Source organism: Pecten maximus, chromosome 2 (genome assembly GCF_902652985.1).
Source record: "Pecten maximus chromosome 2, xPecMax1.1, whole genome shotgun sequence".
NCBI classification, from domain to species: domain Eukaryota; kingdom Metazoa; phylum Mollusca; class Bivalvia; order Pectinida; family Pectinidae; genus Pecten; species Pecten maximus.
Genome location: NC_047016.1, coordinates 25,793,432 through 25,813,673, shown reverse-complemented (window position 1 = coordinate 25,813,673; position 20,242 = coordinate 25,793,432). Strand labels below are relative to the sequence as shown.

Genomic DNA, 20,242 nt, shown 5'->3' with positions numbered 1-20,242 from the left:
ATTATATACATTATGCTTCACGCTTGACTATTATTACTTTGCCTAACCCGCCAGAAAAATTAATCACACAGTTAAGCTATTTATTATTCGATTTTTATGGGCTGAAAAATGTCACAAGACTAAAAAAGATGTTATTATACAAAATTATATAGATAGTGGGCTTAAAATGTCTGACTTGTATGTGTTTATCCATTCTTTAAAACTTAGCCGGATAAGAAGAATATTTTGGTCTTCAGGCAAATGGACATTGATTCTTGAGTCAACTATTGATTTTTGTGGAATAGAATACATACAAGAACTGCATGTATGTAGTACTAACAGCAAAACAAAAATATTTTGGAAAGACGAATTCAAGCATGGGACATTCTAAAAAAAAACTCGGAAGCTATGAGACAAAGCAGGAAAAAGTATATTATAACGTCTTCTCTTCGGTTTAACAAAACTATCCAGGTTAATAGTTAGTTTGTTTTCTTTCCAAACTGGTTCAAAGCAGATGATTTTATAATGAATAATTTGATAAAAAAATAAGTATTGTTTTCTTATGAGGAGTTTTTACATGATTTTTTTTTTACTTAATACCAATTTTCTTCAATATCATGGATTAATTTTGGCTATTAAAAGGTTTTTAAGAAACCACGATTTTCAGATAAAAAAATGGTTCAAAAGCCTATTATACCACTAATAGAAATATTTTCAAGAATGAAAAAGGAGTTAAAGACTTTTACAAATCGATTATAGCTCAAGCATCAACCTAATGGCACCAGAAAATGGAACCAAGAGTTCAGTTTTGATAAAGAAAAATGATCAAAAACTTATAAACTTCCTTTTGCAATTACTAAAAATTCAAAATTGTTATGGTTTTAAACTAGAATCATAATGCTAAGTCAAATCTTACAATGTACTTACGTGATTACATACATGTAGTATTTACTTGGATCAGGCGTTTTCTCACATGTAAAATACATTGTACCTATAATGTACCTTTACTACATTAGCCTCTTATACTTGTTGTATATTTATTTTGTATGTAACTATGGAAAACAGGAACAGTACTCGGACAGTAACATTATTGTTTAACATCACCATTTCCATGATCACTCTACTTTATATCTATGTCCATCATTAATAAGGAGATGGCTTTACATAAGCTCTAAGCTTGTATAATTTTGATTTATTGTATTGTACCACTTATTCTCAAATAAATATTGTTTAAACTAAACTAGAATCATCCACCATATTTTAGTAACACACACCTTTCTTCATAAAAAAACCCCACTAAAACCAAGTCCTTTGTGATTCGAAAATTTGTTAGATATACCTTAAGTACCTTTTGCTTATAATAAAGACTCATTTCTTTTTGGAATGGTCTAGATTCCATGAACAGATTCCACGTACAAACCTGATCAAACCTGATCTCGCTCCATCAGACTATCATCTATTTCCAAAACTGAAAACAGCTATTTTAGACGCCACTTTCAGTTCGATGATGACGTCATACATGCAGTGAATGACTTTCTGAACAGCCAAGAAGAGGAGTTCTATAAATGTGGCATTGAGGCCCTTAAACACCACTGGCAGAAGATAATACAATATGTCCGGCAAAATTATGAGGCTCACAATATATCAATCAGCCCTCGTGTTGCTACCATATCATTATGGATATCATTAGATGTTAAAACTTTTTTTATGCAAATATTGGATCACTGCTCTTTCACCGATTCTGTCCATTTTGCAAAAGCCGCCTGTCTTGTTTACTTTAAAGTGCTACTTTGACGTCGATATGCATTAACCAAATGAGACCAGTCCTTGGGTACACGGTCCTATATAGTCAGAGAATAGTAGGACTTAAAAAGAACATTCTTGAGTACCTCCTTCTAAACGAGGCTCACAACATATCAATCATCCGTCGTATGTTGATAATGAAATATTAATTATCATAAAAGACTAAATTTAGAAAACCAGATGTCTTGAATATCAAGGCATTGATTAATACCATTAAACATTATTTTAAGGTTCAAAAACACATAAAGGGTCCAAAAGAGTAATAAAAGACAACGGAATAAATCGAAACCTTCATTAGACCTCCAGGTAATCAAACTATCAGTGTTATTGAATGACTTCGACCAGCCATGATTGATATTATATTTTACACATCTATCATATTGTTAATTCATAAAGGAGAATGTACCTTTCTCCCCCTCCCCCTCTCTCCCTCCCTTTTCACTCTACCTTTCTCTCTCTCTCCCTCCCATTTTCTCTCTCTCGCCTATCAAAGTGTACCTTCTATTGAGAATATGTGAGTGTGTGAAAGATGTTTGTGTTTTGTACGGTTTGATATATATCTATAGCATTAAAACATCGAATCGATACGAAAAAGTACATTTTTACTATATATCTATAACATTTGCACATTAATGTATGGAAAGTTGACCTTTTATTAAATATCTATAACATTTATATTTGATATCTGTTTGAAAAGTGTACATTTTATTATATATCTATAACTTTTGTACACGGAATCTGTTTGAAAAATATAAAATATGTGTTACGAATACCTTTATGATACACACTTTCATTTTGCCTTATATTTACCTTTTTGATAGATTAAAGAATCAATATTTTATTTTCAAGAGAATCTACTGAAACAAGAGCATCGAACCTCCAAGACGATATGTATAGCCGAGTTTGGAGCTGCTGATGGGGGCGTGTCGCTGGAGCTCATGGTAACTGTAATAGGTAGGACCCAGCTGTTTGTATATAGACCATTCACTAGTGTGTAATGTACATTGGCTGACGTACCGCGTGGATTCCCTCTCCACATACTATACAAATTAACTTTGTATTCCTGAAAATTCCCGTTGATATTTTATTTCCAACCGTTCCACACGTTATATTGGGTTATTTCAGTTAAAATATCATGGAATTTCACTTTCGACTTATACATAATTGAAATAACTGCTCTTTTCCGTGTTCATCTTATAAACTAATTAGAATGTAAAATATTGATATACTGGAAGAGGGAAGAAAGCGTATTTCGCAGGCCGCGACATTTTCATAAAGCTAATGCGATACACAAAAGGCGCCGGCTTCTAGAATCATATTCACTGTTGACAATGGTTATTTATACTAACTCCGGCGAGGAGTATTCGAGTATTGCTGAAATGTCACAATTCCTTTTATCAGTACTTGCCCTATTAATTCATCATTTCCAGTAATTATCAGATAATATTTCCAATATTTGACATAAAACGTATCAATTACATATGAAAACGATATATATAAATTAGCTGACATCAAATTATTATTATTATACGCGAAGGCCAAAATAGTTCTGCTTGCAGTGCTTTTAAATAATATTTGAGAGTGTGGTCTTGTCCTAATGTTGATATCTACCTTGAACATTTCTGAGGTGCTCTCCATTTAAGTGGTGTATTTATAATTTTGTAAGCTGGATTATGGCCCCAGGTTGTCCCACAGTGTCTCAAGGTTGTAACTTTTAAATTTAATTTAAAGTTAAATAAGATTTAAGTTCATGTAAAGATTTGGAATCCAGTAATCGGCCACCCACCTCGATCTTGACTTAAAACGTAACAATCAGGGGCGTCTTACAACTAAGCAGTTTGATAACCGCGAAAAATTCAATTTTCCAATAGTTTATTTTCTTTTTCTGAATAGTAGCATCCCTGCTTCTTCTACATTTGGTCTTAGTCACCCAGTTGATTCGATATGTAAGTACTTATTCCCATTATCTCGAATTAAGTGAGAGATGACGACTGCTGACGGTATATTAACAACGCAATATTTCGAGATATAGGACCATAGGAAAGTTTTGTCTACATCATGATACAACCGGGAAAAAGTATATTTCCTTTATCGGCATGAAGTTGGATCAGTTCGATGCTCTTGTTGATATGCCTAGTGGTTTCGTTGTGACCTCCATTTATTCATGAGAGAAGACGCTTTCTCTGCCGAAACACCTGGTCATACTCTACTTGTATGTTTTCCAAAGTTTCCATTCTAATCTATATTTTGTTCGTATTTTCCCGTGTCTGCGGTGGCCGAATGGTTAATGTCCCGACACTTTATCACTCTGGGTTGCTAGTTCGAAACCCACGTGGGGCTGTTGCATTGGTACTGACCGTTTGCCGGTGGTTTTTCTCCGGGTACTCCAGCTTTCCTCCATCTCCAAAACCTGGCATGACCCTGACTGTTAATAGGGCGCTAAACAAAATAAACCAAACCCCTCGTTTGATGGATTTCGAGATAGACTTTCGGTATTGTTTGTTGTTTTTACACTCGGTATAATGTCGGTATTGTTTGTTTTACCCTCGTTATAATGTCGGTATTATTTGTTGCTTTTACCTTCGTTTTAATGTCAGTTTTCTTTGTTTTTCTTTTCTTTGTTTTAACGTCTGCATTCCTTGTCGACAAGGGAAAGAAAGGTTATCGAAAGATCGTCAACAGTTTTCAATCGGTGTGTGTCAAAGATAAACATACATTAGTTGTATTTCCAAATATCATTAGAATAGTGTGAATTATTATTTAAATGCAGCCCTACGAAACCCAGGTTATAATGTTACAAATTATTTATTGGTAATTTTACCTATAGATTTACTAGCTATGCTATATTGGTGTTTTTCGCAAAACGTCCATGCATACCAGGTGTTTCTTGTGAATGTATATCACAATCTAATTATTACATCTAATGTATGAAGACGCGGCGACAGAATGACTGTCTACCTAGTGACATATCGTTTTCCTAACACTATAATGTGATGAATTGGTATATAAATCAAGAAATATATTATAAGTAAGTTCAGAAGATAATGAAATGGAGCTATATCTCTTGCAAGACTAATTAGGATCGATTGAAAACAAGAAAGGCTTTAAATATGTTTATACAATACCAAAAGTTACACACTTAACGATATCACAACCTTCACTGCATGCTTGACCCCACTTGATACATTTATGTGGGGAGCAGTGTGTACGCTTTTTTGCGACGTAGCATCTTTTTTTTTACATCAAATATTTGTTTCGAATCAAATAATCTTCTGTTAAAATCATACTGTACAAAAATGAATGGGCTTTGGTTTGGGCTATACCTGTAGTTTGGATGAGGGTTGTTACAGGCTGGGTTATGTTGTTTAAAACATCACATAGTCTCTTGGTTAGGTGAGATATCAATTTTATTCTGGTTAGAACCCTCCAATTACAAAAATACAATTCATCGCACACACGTCTCAAATACACTACGAAACTAACAATTCAGATGACATAATTCAGATTTGCATATAGTTATGGATGGACATGAAAATAATTATTGCAATACATTATCTGCTATAGATGCTGCATTATACTAGTAATATTACAATTTTAGCATATATATAGGCTAATTTATGTTGTAAATATAAATGATTTTAGCGATGATCAGTTTTGTTTTATTTCAACTCGTGATAAGGGAGATAACTCGTACTGGCATACACCAGACAGATTCTAATTACGGAAATTACCAAAGGTTTTCGATGTTATGAATAGTAGCAGATTTTAAGTGACGCGCATGCGTGGTCAGTTGTTTACAATCAAAATCTGCGGTAAAGCGTGTACAATTTGTAGCTGCTTTTTCAATCAATTTCATCAAAAACCACCACCCACCCCTTCCTCCCTGATCACGAAGTTGTTAAGATATCGAGAGATACATATTAATTGGTGTATGATTTTATACATAAAGTCAGTATGTCTGACTTTCGGCTTCATGATGTTTTATGACATTGTATGAGTATTAATGTTGTGTGAGTTTTATACATAAAGTCAGGTATGTATCACATTGTATGAGTTGGCGTAATTGGTTCCCCATCTTTGTATAAAGGGGTTCTAAATATTAGTCCCATTTTATGTAACAGATCACTTTGTACAAGTTTGTACAAAAAAAGTAAAACTGAAATTTATTCGTCATTTAGAAGATTTAATAAATTACATTTTTCACTTTCAATCTTGATTCTGTTATGTTTTTAATCTTTATACAAACAGAGCACATCCACACCTATCTTGATGCATAGCTAAATATATTTATATTATTACATTTTTTTAGTTAAGGGTCCAGTGTTATCTGGATTATACTGTTTATATTACTTCTTTGACCCATATATAGAGTATCTTAGCATAGTTATTGACTTGAAAAAGACAACAGATAGATAATTATTCAATTAGACAATTACCATAACGTCACAATTTATATTACGTTGATTATAAATACAACATGGGTTATTTTTTACTTTCAGCACGCTTTGTCATCACAATTTAAACCCAGAAATAACAACACTGTATTTGTAGTAAAATTATATGAGCATTGCAAATGCTGTTTCACTTCTTGTATTTTAAATTCAATTTATGTCTCAGTTATCAAAATGCTACAGGGGCTATAAACCTGTTTCTATACTGCATGCGTAGAATTATGGCACTCGTACAAAAATAATAGGTCAATGTTGGTGTTGGTTTCTCTACACGTAATACTGGTTGACCACAGTTAAATCCCAAAACACCTGAGTCAATGTGCAGGATCTACCGAGCGTGGTGCTTTTTAATCCCATATATATTTAAGTCTGACCTGGGTCATATAAGAGATATGTTTCCACAAGGTATGATAACAAACTTCGACCTTCTTACGAATTCAGGACTATGAATACAAATTGAGACTTAACTTTAATATAGAAATATATCAGATTCTGTAAATATCATAGATAATGTCGTTACTTTATAACTCAAAGATCCATATACTTATATAATATACAAGTCAATATAATACACAATAATGAAATGTGGCCTTGATATCGAACGACAAATACACGCGTAAATATTGATGAGTAATAAGTACTAATTAGTGTGGTGTACACATGGATTACTCACATCAATGATTAAATAAATACATTAATAATCAAATACGAAGTAGTTAATTAGATTGATTCAAAACAATCCATTTTATATACAAAACGGGTATAAGTAAATTATACACAGTTAAAATCAATTATTTTTCAACAAAAATGAGTCATTTTTGCATTCAAACTTTTGATCAAACTGAAGAAAATTCTTTATTAAACCATCAGCCATTGCATTAATTAAATTTGATTTGTAACTACCACTACTATTTATCCGTGAATTGTACTTGGGAAGGTAATTAATCACACACGAATTAGCAGTTTGTTCAATCTGGTAAGCAAATGAGATTCTGGATTTCGTGTAATGCGATGTTTTGGGTTCATTTCAGATTACATTAACAAGACCTCAGACGATCTCCGAGACATAACCATTGTTTACGAAGATCAGCTGTTCAATGATTACAACGTTCTATTCAAGACAATCCATGGTGGGTAGGTTACTGCATATAAGTTGCTTGCTCTTGTTTAAATGAATCACAATGATCTACCCCTAAGATTTCGATGTTTAAATGTGTGTTATAGCTCTGCTTTGTTTTATCCCATTCATATTTACCAAGACATTTAGGTAAACATCGTTTATGTTCCATCATCGAATTGAATCAATGATATTTTCTTTTCGGAGTTTTAGATAAAGAAACAGTATATTAAAGCAATATTAGTCCATTCTTTAATAACCAAATCACCAGTTTATTCATTGTTTTCGTGTGATTATACATTTTGTACCACAAGACAATTTCAAGAAACTGTGCAAACGTTTATACCAAACTGGTTGTCATAAAAACGTTCTTACTAGTATCTGTACTCCTTTCATTATTGGTAAATTACCAAATGAAACGTGCCATTATGTGATCAAGGTTGTATTCCATTTGACTCTATGATTAATGGATATAATTTCATTAATCTTATTTTGATGTGGAGAGTACTTTGATACAGGCTTAAGGCTGATGCTTAATCCAGATGAATATGATGAAATGAAATATGTGTTAATTTCCCTTATTAGGAGACGACGAAATACATGATAATAAAATACACATGAAGTGTCTTCCTGCTGCAACCCCTTCCTAATTTAAAGGCACTGATCCTTTATTTCTTAGAGAACCCATACAGAAAAGTATTTCTTATCAGTTCTACAATGTATATAAGTTCTATGCATGTTTCTTTTATTTTTAGCCAACAATTCGGATTTGGGGAATAAATTGTCCGACAGTGATAACGTACACGTCCTAGCTAGTGCAACGTCAATGTACAGGAAGTGTGTACCCGCTTCTTCCGTCGATCTAGCTTTCTCTTCTATGGCTAACCACTGGCTGAGCCAAAAGTAAGTAGTCGCAACACTAAATGCTACTCTAGGCCCTGAAGTATATATTAGATATCATATTTTGTTAAAACCATCATTATATGTAATTGGCATAAATGTGTAAATCAATAGAAAATGCACCATTTAGTCAATCAGTCATCGATAGTGTCATTGTCTGTTGTTTAGACCTTGTGACATCCGAGGCGGGATATTCCAAAGTGACTGCGACAATTACGAAGATCTGTACGCATTTCGTTGCCAATGGCAGACCGATTGGAACCAGTTCCTGTCATGTCGAGCTCAGGAACTCCAACCAGGTATCAACTAAATTCCATAATTCATGCACAATTTTTTCCGCATGCAGACTCAATGACCATGTATAATTGATATGGAGCCCTTGCATATGTAGGATTCTTCTTCACTGTCTTCGAATGTAGGATTTTGTTTTCATTAACGTCTCGCGTCTATTGGGCCGCAATATCTCGGTCGATTTGAGCACCGGCCACGTAAACTTAGGTGGACTCCGAGATGTATGGTTCTATGCTCCCTGACGTGTCGGTTTGTATTTCTCGGGAAGCCTGTCGTGGTTGTGTCTTTGGGTAAGACACTTTACCCCAATTATTCTGGAGACTGTGACAGAGAAACCTCCCACCCTCGGGATGGTGTTATTGGTGGTCTTGCCCGAGACTGTGACAAAGAATCCTCCCACCCTCGGGATGGTATTCTTGGTTGTCTAACTTGAGAGTTAAAGACTTAATTACTCTGTCATGGAAGGGGGGAGGGGTGATATTATTCTATAATCATACTATTTTATTTACCTGTTGCGACCAAATGTTGACGTGATATGATTGAATTGTCGACGAGACATCATTGCATCATTGCCAACACGTGCTATCTATCATCTCCAGAGAATTCTTACCCTAGGAGTTGATACAAAGAATTCATACCCTAGGGGTTGACAGAGAATTCACACACTACAGGAATGTGGTTACAAAGAATCCATGCCCATTGAATTAACATGAATTCACACTCCATGTGGTTACAGAGAATTCACACTCCATGTGGTTACAGAGAATTCATACCCTAGATGGTTACAGAGAATTCATTGAATTGACATGAATTCACACTCCATGTGGTTACAGAGAATTCACACTCCATGTGGTTACAGAGATTTCACACTCCATATGGTTACAGAGAATTCATACCCTAGGTGGTTACAGAAAATTCACACAATACGTGGTTACAGAGAATTCATACCCTAGGTGGTTACAGAAAATTCACACAATACGTGGTTACAGAGAATTCATACCCTAGGTGGTTACAGAGAATTCATTGAATTGACATGAATTCACACTCCATGTGGTTACAGAGAATTCACACTCCATGTGGTTACAGAGATTTCACACTCCATGTGGTTACAGAGAATTCATACCCTAGGTGGTTACAGAGAATTCATACACTAGGTGGTTATAGAGAATTCACACTCCATGTGGTTACAGAGAATTCACACTCCACGTGGTTACAGAGAATTCATACACTAGGTGGTTTTAGAGAATTCATACCCTAGGTGGTTACAGAGAATTTATACCCTATGTGGTTACAGAGAATTCATACACTAGGTGGTTACAGAGAATTTATACCCTAGGTGGTTACAGAGAATTCATTGAATTGACATGAATTCACACTCCATGTGGTTACAGAGAATTCACACTCCATGTGGTTACAGAGAATTCATACCCTAGATGGTTACAGAGAATTCATACACTAGGTGGTTATAGAGAATTCACACTCCATGTGGTTACAGAGAATTCACACTCCATGTGGTTACAGAGAATTCACACTCCATGTGGTTACAGAGAATTCACACTCCACGTGGTTACAGAGAATTCATACACTAGATGGTTACAGAGAACTCATACACTAGGTGGTTACAGAGAATTCACACTCCACGTGGTTACAGAGAATTCATACCCTAGATGGTTACAGAGAATTCATACCCTAGGTGGTTAGAGAATTCATACACTAGGTGGTTACAGAGAATTCACACTCCATGTGGTTACAGAGAATTCATACCCTAGGTGGTTACAGAGAATTCATACACTAGGTGGTTACAGAGAATTCACATTCCATGTGGTTACAGAGAATTCACACTCCATGTGGTTACAGAGAATTCACACTCCATGTGGTTACAGAGAATTCATACCCTAGATGGTTACAGAGAATTAATTGAATTGACATGAATTCACGCTCCATGTGGTAACAGAGAATTCACACTCAATGTGGTTACAGAGATTTCACACTCCATGTGGTTACAGAGAATTCATACCCTAGGTGGTTACAGAAAATTTACACAATACGTGGTTACAGAGAATTCATACCCTAGGTGGTTACAGAAAATTCACACAATACGTGGTTACAGAGAATTCATTGAATTGACATGAATTCACACTCCATGTGGTTACAGAGAATTCACACTCCATGTGGTAACAGAGAATTCATACACTAGATGGTTACAGAGAATTTATACCCTAGGTGGTTACAGGGAATTCATTGAATTGACATGAATTCACACTCCATGTGGTTACAGAGAATTCACACTCCATGTGGTTACAGAGAATTCACACTCCACGTGGTTACAGAGAATTCATACCCTAGATGGTTACAGAGAATTCATACACTAGGTGGTTACAGAGAATTCACACTCCATGTGGTTACAGAGAATTAACACTCCACGTGGTTACAGAGGATTCACACACTAGATGGTTACAGAGAACTCATACACTAGGTGGTTACAGAGAATTCACACTCCACGTGGTTTCAGAGAATTCATACCCTAGATGGTTACAGAGAATTCATACACTAGGTGGTTACAGAGAATTCACACTCCATGTGGTTACAGAGAATTCACACTCCATGTGGTTACAGAGAATTCACACTCCACGTGGTTACAGAAAATTCATACACTAGATGGTTACAGAGAACTAATACACAAGGTGGTTACAGAGAATTGACACTCCATGTGGTTACAGAGAATTCATACCCTAGGTGGTTACAGAGAATTCATACACTAGGTGGTTACAGAGAATTTACATTCCATGTGGTTACAAAGAATTCACACTCCATGTGGTTACAGAGAATTCACACTCCATGTGGTTACAGAGAATTCACACTCCACGTGGTTACAGAGAATTCATACACTAGGTGGTTACAGAGAATTCATACACTAGGTGGTTACAGAAAATTAACACAATACGTGGTTACAGAGAATTCATACCCTAGGTGGTTACAGAAATTCCATACCCTAGGTGGTTACAGAGAATTCATACCCTAGGTGGTTACAGAGAATTCATACACTAGGTGGTTACAGAAAATTAACACAATACGTGGTTACAGAGAATTCATACGCTAGATGGTTACAGAGAATTCATACACTAGGTGGTAACAGAAAATTCACACTCCATGTGGTTACAGAGAATTTATACACTAGGTGGTAACAGAAAATTCACACACTATGGGTTGACAGAGAAATCATACCCTGGCCTTGGATCCAAGAATCCATGCCTAATGAGTTGACAGAGAATTCATACTCCATGTGGAGAGAGTCCATACCCTAGGTGGTTATAAATTAAATAGTTAGAACGGGAGACAATATTTGAATGGTAAAATAAAACAAAACGAAACAACGGAACTGGACATATTACACAAAATCGTGAAATGAATATTGGAAATATATATCTGTTGTTTTAATATGGTATTGCATATTGACACACTTGTTGTAGCTGTAATATCAATTTCTAACTAACACGATAAGTCATTTTTTCTGTTGCTCCAATCTGATGGTTGAGAATAAAGGCACATGCTATCAGCTTGTTTACAACGGGAGTGTATCTAATCTATAGTCATTTAGGCACGATCCGTGAAGTTACAATGTATTTCAGCTAGTGTGTTATATTGTGTTGGAGGACTGCAAGGACATATAGATCAACCTGTACTTTACGTTTGACTTACTAAAGGACGCACACGTACACATTGTGCACGCTAACAAACCTGACGCATACTGACACACATTATAGCACAGTGTTACTGATATACTGAGTAGTTAAAGCAGACCAACAATACTAATTTAAATACCTCCGACTGGGTTTTCAGGTCATTTTTACCCATGTACAGCTCTGTAATAGAACATCTAATTATCACCCCAAAATAGTTATCTAGTAGATATTTGCATTTAAAGAGGCTTACCTGCAGACGGACTGGTAAACGGCACATCTCCGATCACTAAATAAACTTCAGTACACGTTTCTATGTGACAAAATTAGAGGCTTTCCGACTTTATTTCTTGAAAACAATTACAGAATATGTATTTAAAAGACCTTTTAAAACTCAACCTGAGAGGGAAATGTATGGAATATAACGGCAAATCTTCTTTGTAAATCGCCGCTGCCTTTGAAGTTATCACTGTGCGGCACTGTGCACGTGCTTGTTTCTTTGATGTGTCAATCAAATTAGACTCCACTTTATAGCGGGGACTTATTGCGGGTTGCGATTAAATAAATAATATTTAAAAAATGAGGTATAAATATCACTTTTCAGCGTTTTATAAGGAAAATAAAATGAAAAACTCAACAATTCCAACAATCTGTCATGTGTAAAAAATCTTTTTCTATTAGCCAATTTTTCTGATCTCTCTGCGGGCAAGCCTCTTTAAATATGAACCCACGGATTTATTCCGTCATACTGTGATTATCCGAAACTACCTTATTGTCCCTAATTTAGGACCTAATTAAACTCATAGGACCTACAATATTTTCTCACAAAAAACACCGTCTGTTACTTTTTAATATGTAATGAGAAAGGTAAGAGACTTTCTTTGACCTTGATTACTACGCTAGAAATGCGGTTTTTGCTTGTTTAAAATGTAGAATAAAGAACAGTATAAATGACGTCTGATTGATGATATAGCTATGAATTTAAGATACAAACGGTACTTTCATATGAAAAAAAAAAAAAAACAGAATCGTAAATCACATAGGATTTTTTTAGTACATAGTATATATAGTTTCTGCCTTGCAGGTAGAGCGTAAGAATCGTACCTGCTGCCCTAATTGCATGATCGTAAGAGGCGACTAAATTTGGGATCTTATCTTTTCTCTTCTTTCCTTTCTTCTTCCTAACGTCTCCCTTGACGCTGCCTCACTTTTGGCCTTTAGTTGAGCGTTCGCCCCTGTGAGGAAGGCTTTGGGTTCTGTCCCCTGGCTGAGACATACCCGAGTCTTTAAAAAGGGTAGTTGCTGCTCCTGCTTAGCGCTCAGCATACAAGCAGTGTGACGACTGGTTCTCCAGTTGTCAGTATAATGTGACCGGGTGGAGTGTCCTGCTGGGTGTCTTCGGCATTATGCTTCAGTGAGGTAGCACTATAAATCGGCAAAAGTTCCGGCCTATCACAAGGATACTTAACACAAACATACCGCAGCCTCCCAAAACACACATACGCACTCACCACACGCATGCATGTCGCACGAACGGGAGGCCGTCCTTAAATGACCTTAGCTGTTAATAGGACTTAAAACAAAATAAACCAAACCAAACCAAATATATAGTTAAATTTAGTGTACAGTATATATGATTTAGTATACAGTGTATATAGTGTAGTATACATATATATGATGTAGTATACAGTATATATAATTTAGTATAAAGTATATATAATTTAGTATACAGAATATGCAGTGAAGTGTACAGCATAATGTATATAGTGTAGTATACAGCATATATAGTGTAGTATACAGCATATATAGTGTAGTATACAGCATATATAGTGTAGTATACAGCATATATAGTGTAGTATACAGCATATATAGTGTAGTATACAGTATATATGATTTAGTATACAGTATATATATAATTTAGTATACAGTATATATAAAGTGTAGTATCTAGTGTAGTATACAGTATATATAGTGTAGTATACAGTATATATAGTGTAGTATACAGTTTATATAAAGTGTAGTATACAGTATACATAGTTCAGTATACAGTTTATATATACTAGTAGTATGCACGTACCGGTGAACTACAATATTGCCAAACAATGATATTTTATGTTTTTTGTCTCTTGATTTTAATACTTGCTATTGCTTTGACAGACCTATAAACTAGCACAATATTCACACTCCTATCATTAATGAGTAGACATTATTGAGAATGTGACTTAACTCCGATTTGACCTAGATTTGTATGACGGGTCTCATCTATAAAGCAGAGGACGCTTACACTACCGGATCACCTGGTCTTATTTTCCTTATACCTTTTCTAGGGTCTACACACAAATCTTTATTTTGTGTTAGTATTTTGCCCTCGTTTGATTGAGGCACAATTTTGTCATTATGTCGTTATGGTCTGTTGTTGGTGACGGGTGGTGGTTTAAAACTTACATATTTAATGAAATGCTGAAGTATATCTTTGTTTTTATTTTGTAGTCGTATACCTTATTCAAACTTCCTAATTGTGTAGCATCGTACACGTCGTATTTGTAGGAGGGTACCTGGCGGTTGTTTCCTTCGTCACGGATGACAATGGACGATGTAACGACCACTTGGGAGAAGATTCGTACCATGTATTATCTACTATCTGGAAAGAGTTTCAACAAACTGGAAAGATCAGCAAGGTAGTAAAGAAAAAAGACCGCAAAGATTAAAATATATTGTCTTTTGTCCTAAATCTCTTAATTACTGTATATATTAATGCAGTTTTACTGCTTCTCGAAGATGTTCTGTTGGGTACATTGATTGGTGGACTCCTTAGGAAAAACTGGCAATGTCGCCTTCAGGGTTCATGATATCTTTTAATTTTGTGTCATTTAAAACATAAAACACGGTAAAACCAATCTAACTCGACCTCCTAAGGATTTTGACATTGGTTCGAGGATTACAGATTACAGATACTCGAGATATTAAAGGTGAGTTCTTGGTATCAATCCAATGTGAACAACCAAACCTAACCCTACCCGCTCCTGCTTAATAACTTTATAATAATACACAGAGCAAAACATTTATATGCCATTTGACATCACCAGCATGCGAAATATTTGTTTCGGAATAGAAAATTATTAATTATTACTGATTCCCATTAGTACGGATTTGATATTCGAAAATCAAATGACGGTTTATAATTCTCGTTTTTAATGATTTCATTTGTATACACTTTCTGGTGTTTCATGAAAAAATCAAAATTAAGTAATCGAAGTTAGGTTAATATGCCAATCAGGCAACAGTTAATGATCTATAGGGAATATGATATAAGTTTTAATCTCTGAAAAAAAAAATATCTCTGATGATAAATATATTTGATAATAGGCATATCTCTGATAATAGGCATATGTCTGATAATAACATATCTCTGATAATAGACATATCTCTGATAATAGATATATCTCTGATAATAGACATATCTCTGATAATAGACATATCTCTGATGACAAACATATCTCTGATAATAGGCATAGCTCTGATAATAGATATATCTCTGATAATAGATATATCTCTGATAATAGACATATCTCTGATGATAGAATATCTCTGATAATAGACATATCTCTGATAATAGACATATCTCTGATAATAAATATATCTCTGATAATAGACATATCTGATAATAGACATATCTCTGATAATAGATATATCTCTGATAAAAGACATATCTCTGATAATAGACATATCTCTGATAATAGACATATCTCTGATAATAAATATATCTCTGATAATAGACATATCTCTGATAATAGACAATAGACATATCTCTGATAATAGACATATCTCTGATAATAGACATATCTCTGATAATAAATATATCTCTGATAATAGACATATCTCTTTTAATAGGCATATCTCTGATGATAAACATATTTCTGATAATAGACATATCTCTGATAATAAATATATCTCTTAAAGATATATCTTTGATAATATATATATATATGATGATAAATGTACATATAATAATAGATATATCTTTGATAATAGACATATCTCTGATCATAGAAATAAAGTTGATAAAACAAACGAATGGAGTATGTTCTAAATTACTCAATATACTGAAAAGCAGCTAAAACGATGCAACTTTAGATATTTTGGATTATTCTTTCGATGAAATTAAACATGTGGAGTACAACTGTTGTCATTTCTAAACTGATGGCCATACCACAGGGGCTAGGAACGATAAATTTAGGTTAAGAATAATAATGAACAACATGCTGTTTATTTAATTGTGTGTTATATAATATCCGTTATGTATTAGATACACTTGTAATATACATACCCTATCGTTGCTAGCCAGTAAGGATATGTCGCTAGTCTAAACCTGTATCACATATTGTTGTTAGGAAGAATTAATTCGCACCTCCAGCGTGACGTATCATCCCACCAAGGCTGAGCTCGAAAAGCCCTTCCAAGACGACATTGAAGGGAATCTGTCGCTAGTTTCATGTACACCAAAAGATATAGAAATAATTCCTAGTCCACCACACGATGCAGGTAAGGTCATTGAAAATTAATACAAACCAAAAATAAATCACAAGGACGCACACAGGACACACTTTAAAAATGACGTATTTTCGTTATAAAAAAAATAGTGATAATGAAACTGAATAATAAAGATAACAAAAAATAAATACCTATAATTGTTTGGATAAAATTTTACCGAATACTTGAAGACCAGGGATATTTGCATAATATAGTTCTATAATCTTGGACATTTCTAAAGTTGCGAAAAATATTCATAGACATTAATCATTTGCTAGATGTGATATAGATGTTATGTATATAATAAAAAAACATTTTGTCTTGATTATTAAAATACACACGTAGTCGAAATGTTGTATTCAATCAAATTAACATGACATTTAACTTAATCTCATTACAGTAAATTGCAATATGTATATGTTAAGGCCCTCCTGAAATGTCCTGTACTTACTTATATATGTGATCTGGTAAACCCTACAGGTATTGAGGACAGAGAGACGTTTGTGGACAAATCCCTAAAGTGTATAAAACCATGGCTGTATAACATTCTCATGTCAGGACTATCCCCAGACCGAACCGAGGAGGACAAGGACAGACTACTGGATGAGTATTTCAAGACGCTTCGCAATATCCTCATTAAAAAGACCCAATTTGGTCCTATAATATATAGAACGGCTTGTGTGATAGCCAAACGTACATAGCTAATGCTGTACAATAGAATTTGCGTGATAGTCCAATACGAGAAAACGTTATTGTCCGAGTATATGCCTCTATTAATTATTATGATTAATATTGTTATTTTTTCTTTTCTTCTTTTTCTTTTTGTAATTGCCTATAAGGTCATGGTTCATGCAGACAACAAAAAGTGCAGGAATTGAGATCGGTGCGTAAAAAGTAATGCAAAAGAGTAATTTCTTTTAAAAAGAGTCCTTAACTTTGCTCAATATTGCTAAAGAAATGTTACAACATTTTACATAAAGATTCCATCAAAACATGTTAATTCCATGAATGCTATTGTTTGTTTTAATGTAAGGAATATCACAATACACCGCGGCCCCCTCAGAAGGGGAGGTAACTCTTATTAATGCGGTGATATTAACTTTACATAAACCTATATCCGTTATTACCAAGTGTTACCGCACCGGTCATCCAACTAATGGTCACCATATGACCACACATATATCATCTATTTTTTAGAGTAATTAGATGAGGGTAAAAGGTTAAGGGTGTGTATATTGATAAGAGATGGATAGAACTAGTAGGTTTTTGCCTCAATATCCACGAAGCACGAGAAAATCCCTATATTGCGTCCTATGTCTAGGAATGAAAATGTTTTTTAAGTATGAATTAAGCAAGTGTGACCATGAGAGTATTATTGGAATAATCACGTGCCATATCAAGTGCCAAACACTCGTGTTCCATTGACTAATATGTTGGGACTATTCTTGTAGAAATGGTATTATATACATTGTCGCGTACATTATTGGGTGATTCGCCTCTGATAAGATAAGATACAGCTGGCACGCGCTATGACATAACAGGTCTGTTTGATAGAGAGGGATATATCAACTCGAGCTGAGAATCCCCTTTCCACCAAGCAGACCCAGGTACGATTCTATTGGCATTACCACGTCCGTATTTATAAATTGAATAAGCTTGTGTTGTAAAAGTTATTATCAGATTTCATTCGTACGATATCTGCTCTAATTTAACACATACATTGTATGGAGTTATCTTTATCATAAAGCGTAAATGACATTGAAATCTTTGTAACATAAAGGATCCCAAAAGTTTTAAATCATATTCGTATTTTCTGTCTCACAAAAACTGTGAATCGTTAAAAAATTATACATATTATTTATCTATATTTCTGTTTCCCCCAAAAAATGTTCATATTGTAGAGGTAATTAATCGTTTTTATTTTACACTACGAAATGCTAAGTCACTATGTTTACATATCACGTGTGTGTATGTGTTTTTCTATACATGTATATTCCTATTCGCCGCTTTTATATTGGTCAACCATGGTCAGTGATCTTGATAGACAATTTCTATTTAATATTTTCAGTTCATTTTCGAGTATATCTTTTATGTCATCAATTGTCAAAGACTACAGTGTCATATCTTTATTTCAACTGTTAGAATTTATTTAATATATCTTATTTTCATGTATGTACATGTTTTACATAAGGTGTGATGGAATTGTGATATAAATTAATGATATGATAATTCTTAGTAGATATGAAATTTATGGTGCAATATGCAATAACCCGTTTGTTTGACTACTTTGTTTTGTGCTATCTTAATAATAAATATGATTCACAATATCGATTGTCTTGTTTTCTGTATTATATTAGTAATATAAACCTTTTATCTGACTTTTTTAAACATCAAAGCAGTGTAAGAGAAATACTGTCGCGTAACAAAACTGAAAATCGATAGAAACGAGGATAAACTAAGACTGTAAGCCGAGGACTTAATTACTACTAGGAGGACAAGTTTTACACAAAAACCTGTGTATATTGACCTGGTTACCCTGGCAACCATTTATTTTCTTTGAAAACAAAACACAAAAAATGCAAAAAAGCAAAAATCAAAACAATAAACTAAATGGACATCTTCACATCATACTTAACACCTCTGTATGGCAAGCCATGTTGCCATTCATTCGCGGAGCAATGTTGATCGAGTATTTGACCAAATTATATAAGATATCTTATATTATATATAAGATATCTGATAAGTTTAAGAGATATCTTATTTAAACTTTATGAGATATTTTATACATTTATATCTTATAAAGAAAATTACATGATATCTCATTTATCATATATCTCATAAAACATACGAGACATCTTGTATATTATATACGATATTTTATATGATTTGGTAAATCCTTAATCAACGTTGCTCCGTGAATAAATGACAACTTGGCTAGTTTAGGAAGGTTTCTCCGGACAAGACTTTTCTACAGACGAACGGACGGACGGACGGACGGAAAACATTTTTACATTGATAAACTACCCCTGTTGATTATGCTGAACGTAATAAATGCCGGTAAGTGACTGATGTGGAGGAATATTAATTTCTTTGATTTCCAGCTCTTAATAGCATCAGGCTGACATTATACAATTATTGCCCTTGTTCCGGGTTGACATGAATATTTGACCACCCGAGAGGTGTCATGTCACCCGAGGGCATAGCCCGAGGGTGACATGACACCTCTAGGGTGGGCAAATATTCATGTCAACCCGGAACAAGGGCAGTAATTGTTTTATTATACCGAAAAAAACATAAGTGAATTAATTTTGATATCAATAAGTTTATTTATTACTATCAACAGTTTTTAAGAATTTTTTTTAAGAGGTACCCCATCGTCTTTCTGGACCCGGCATAAAATTCTCCCAGTCGAACTTTCAATGTATGGACGTCGAAGTTTCCACATCCTTTGGTCTAGGCCTACCTGTTGTAGATAGGAAATGTCTAAAGGA

The 20,242-nt window shown here is 34.3% G+C and overlaps 1 protein-coding gene across 1 annotated transcript; it reads left to right on the top strand.

Annotated features, from left to right (window-relative positions):
* Positions 1–2,631: 2,631 nt before the first annotated feature.
* On the top strand, positions 2,632–19,045 carry LOC117321637 (salicylate carboxymethyltransferase-like; the record flags this gene model as incomplete). Its single annotated transcript, XM_033876133.1, is given in 7 exon segments — positions 2,632–2,736; positions 7,265–7,363; positions 8,106–8,253; positions 8,419–8,549; positions 14,769–14,899; positions 16,613–16,763; positions 17,232–19,045. Coding segments are annotated over 7 exon segments (986 nt in total), but the record flags the coding sequence as incomplete, so codon positions are not given.
* Between the last annotated feature and the right edge of the window lie 1,197 nt (positions 19,046–20,242).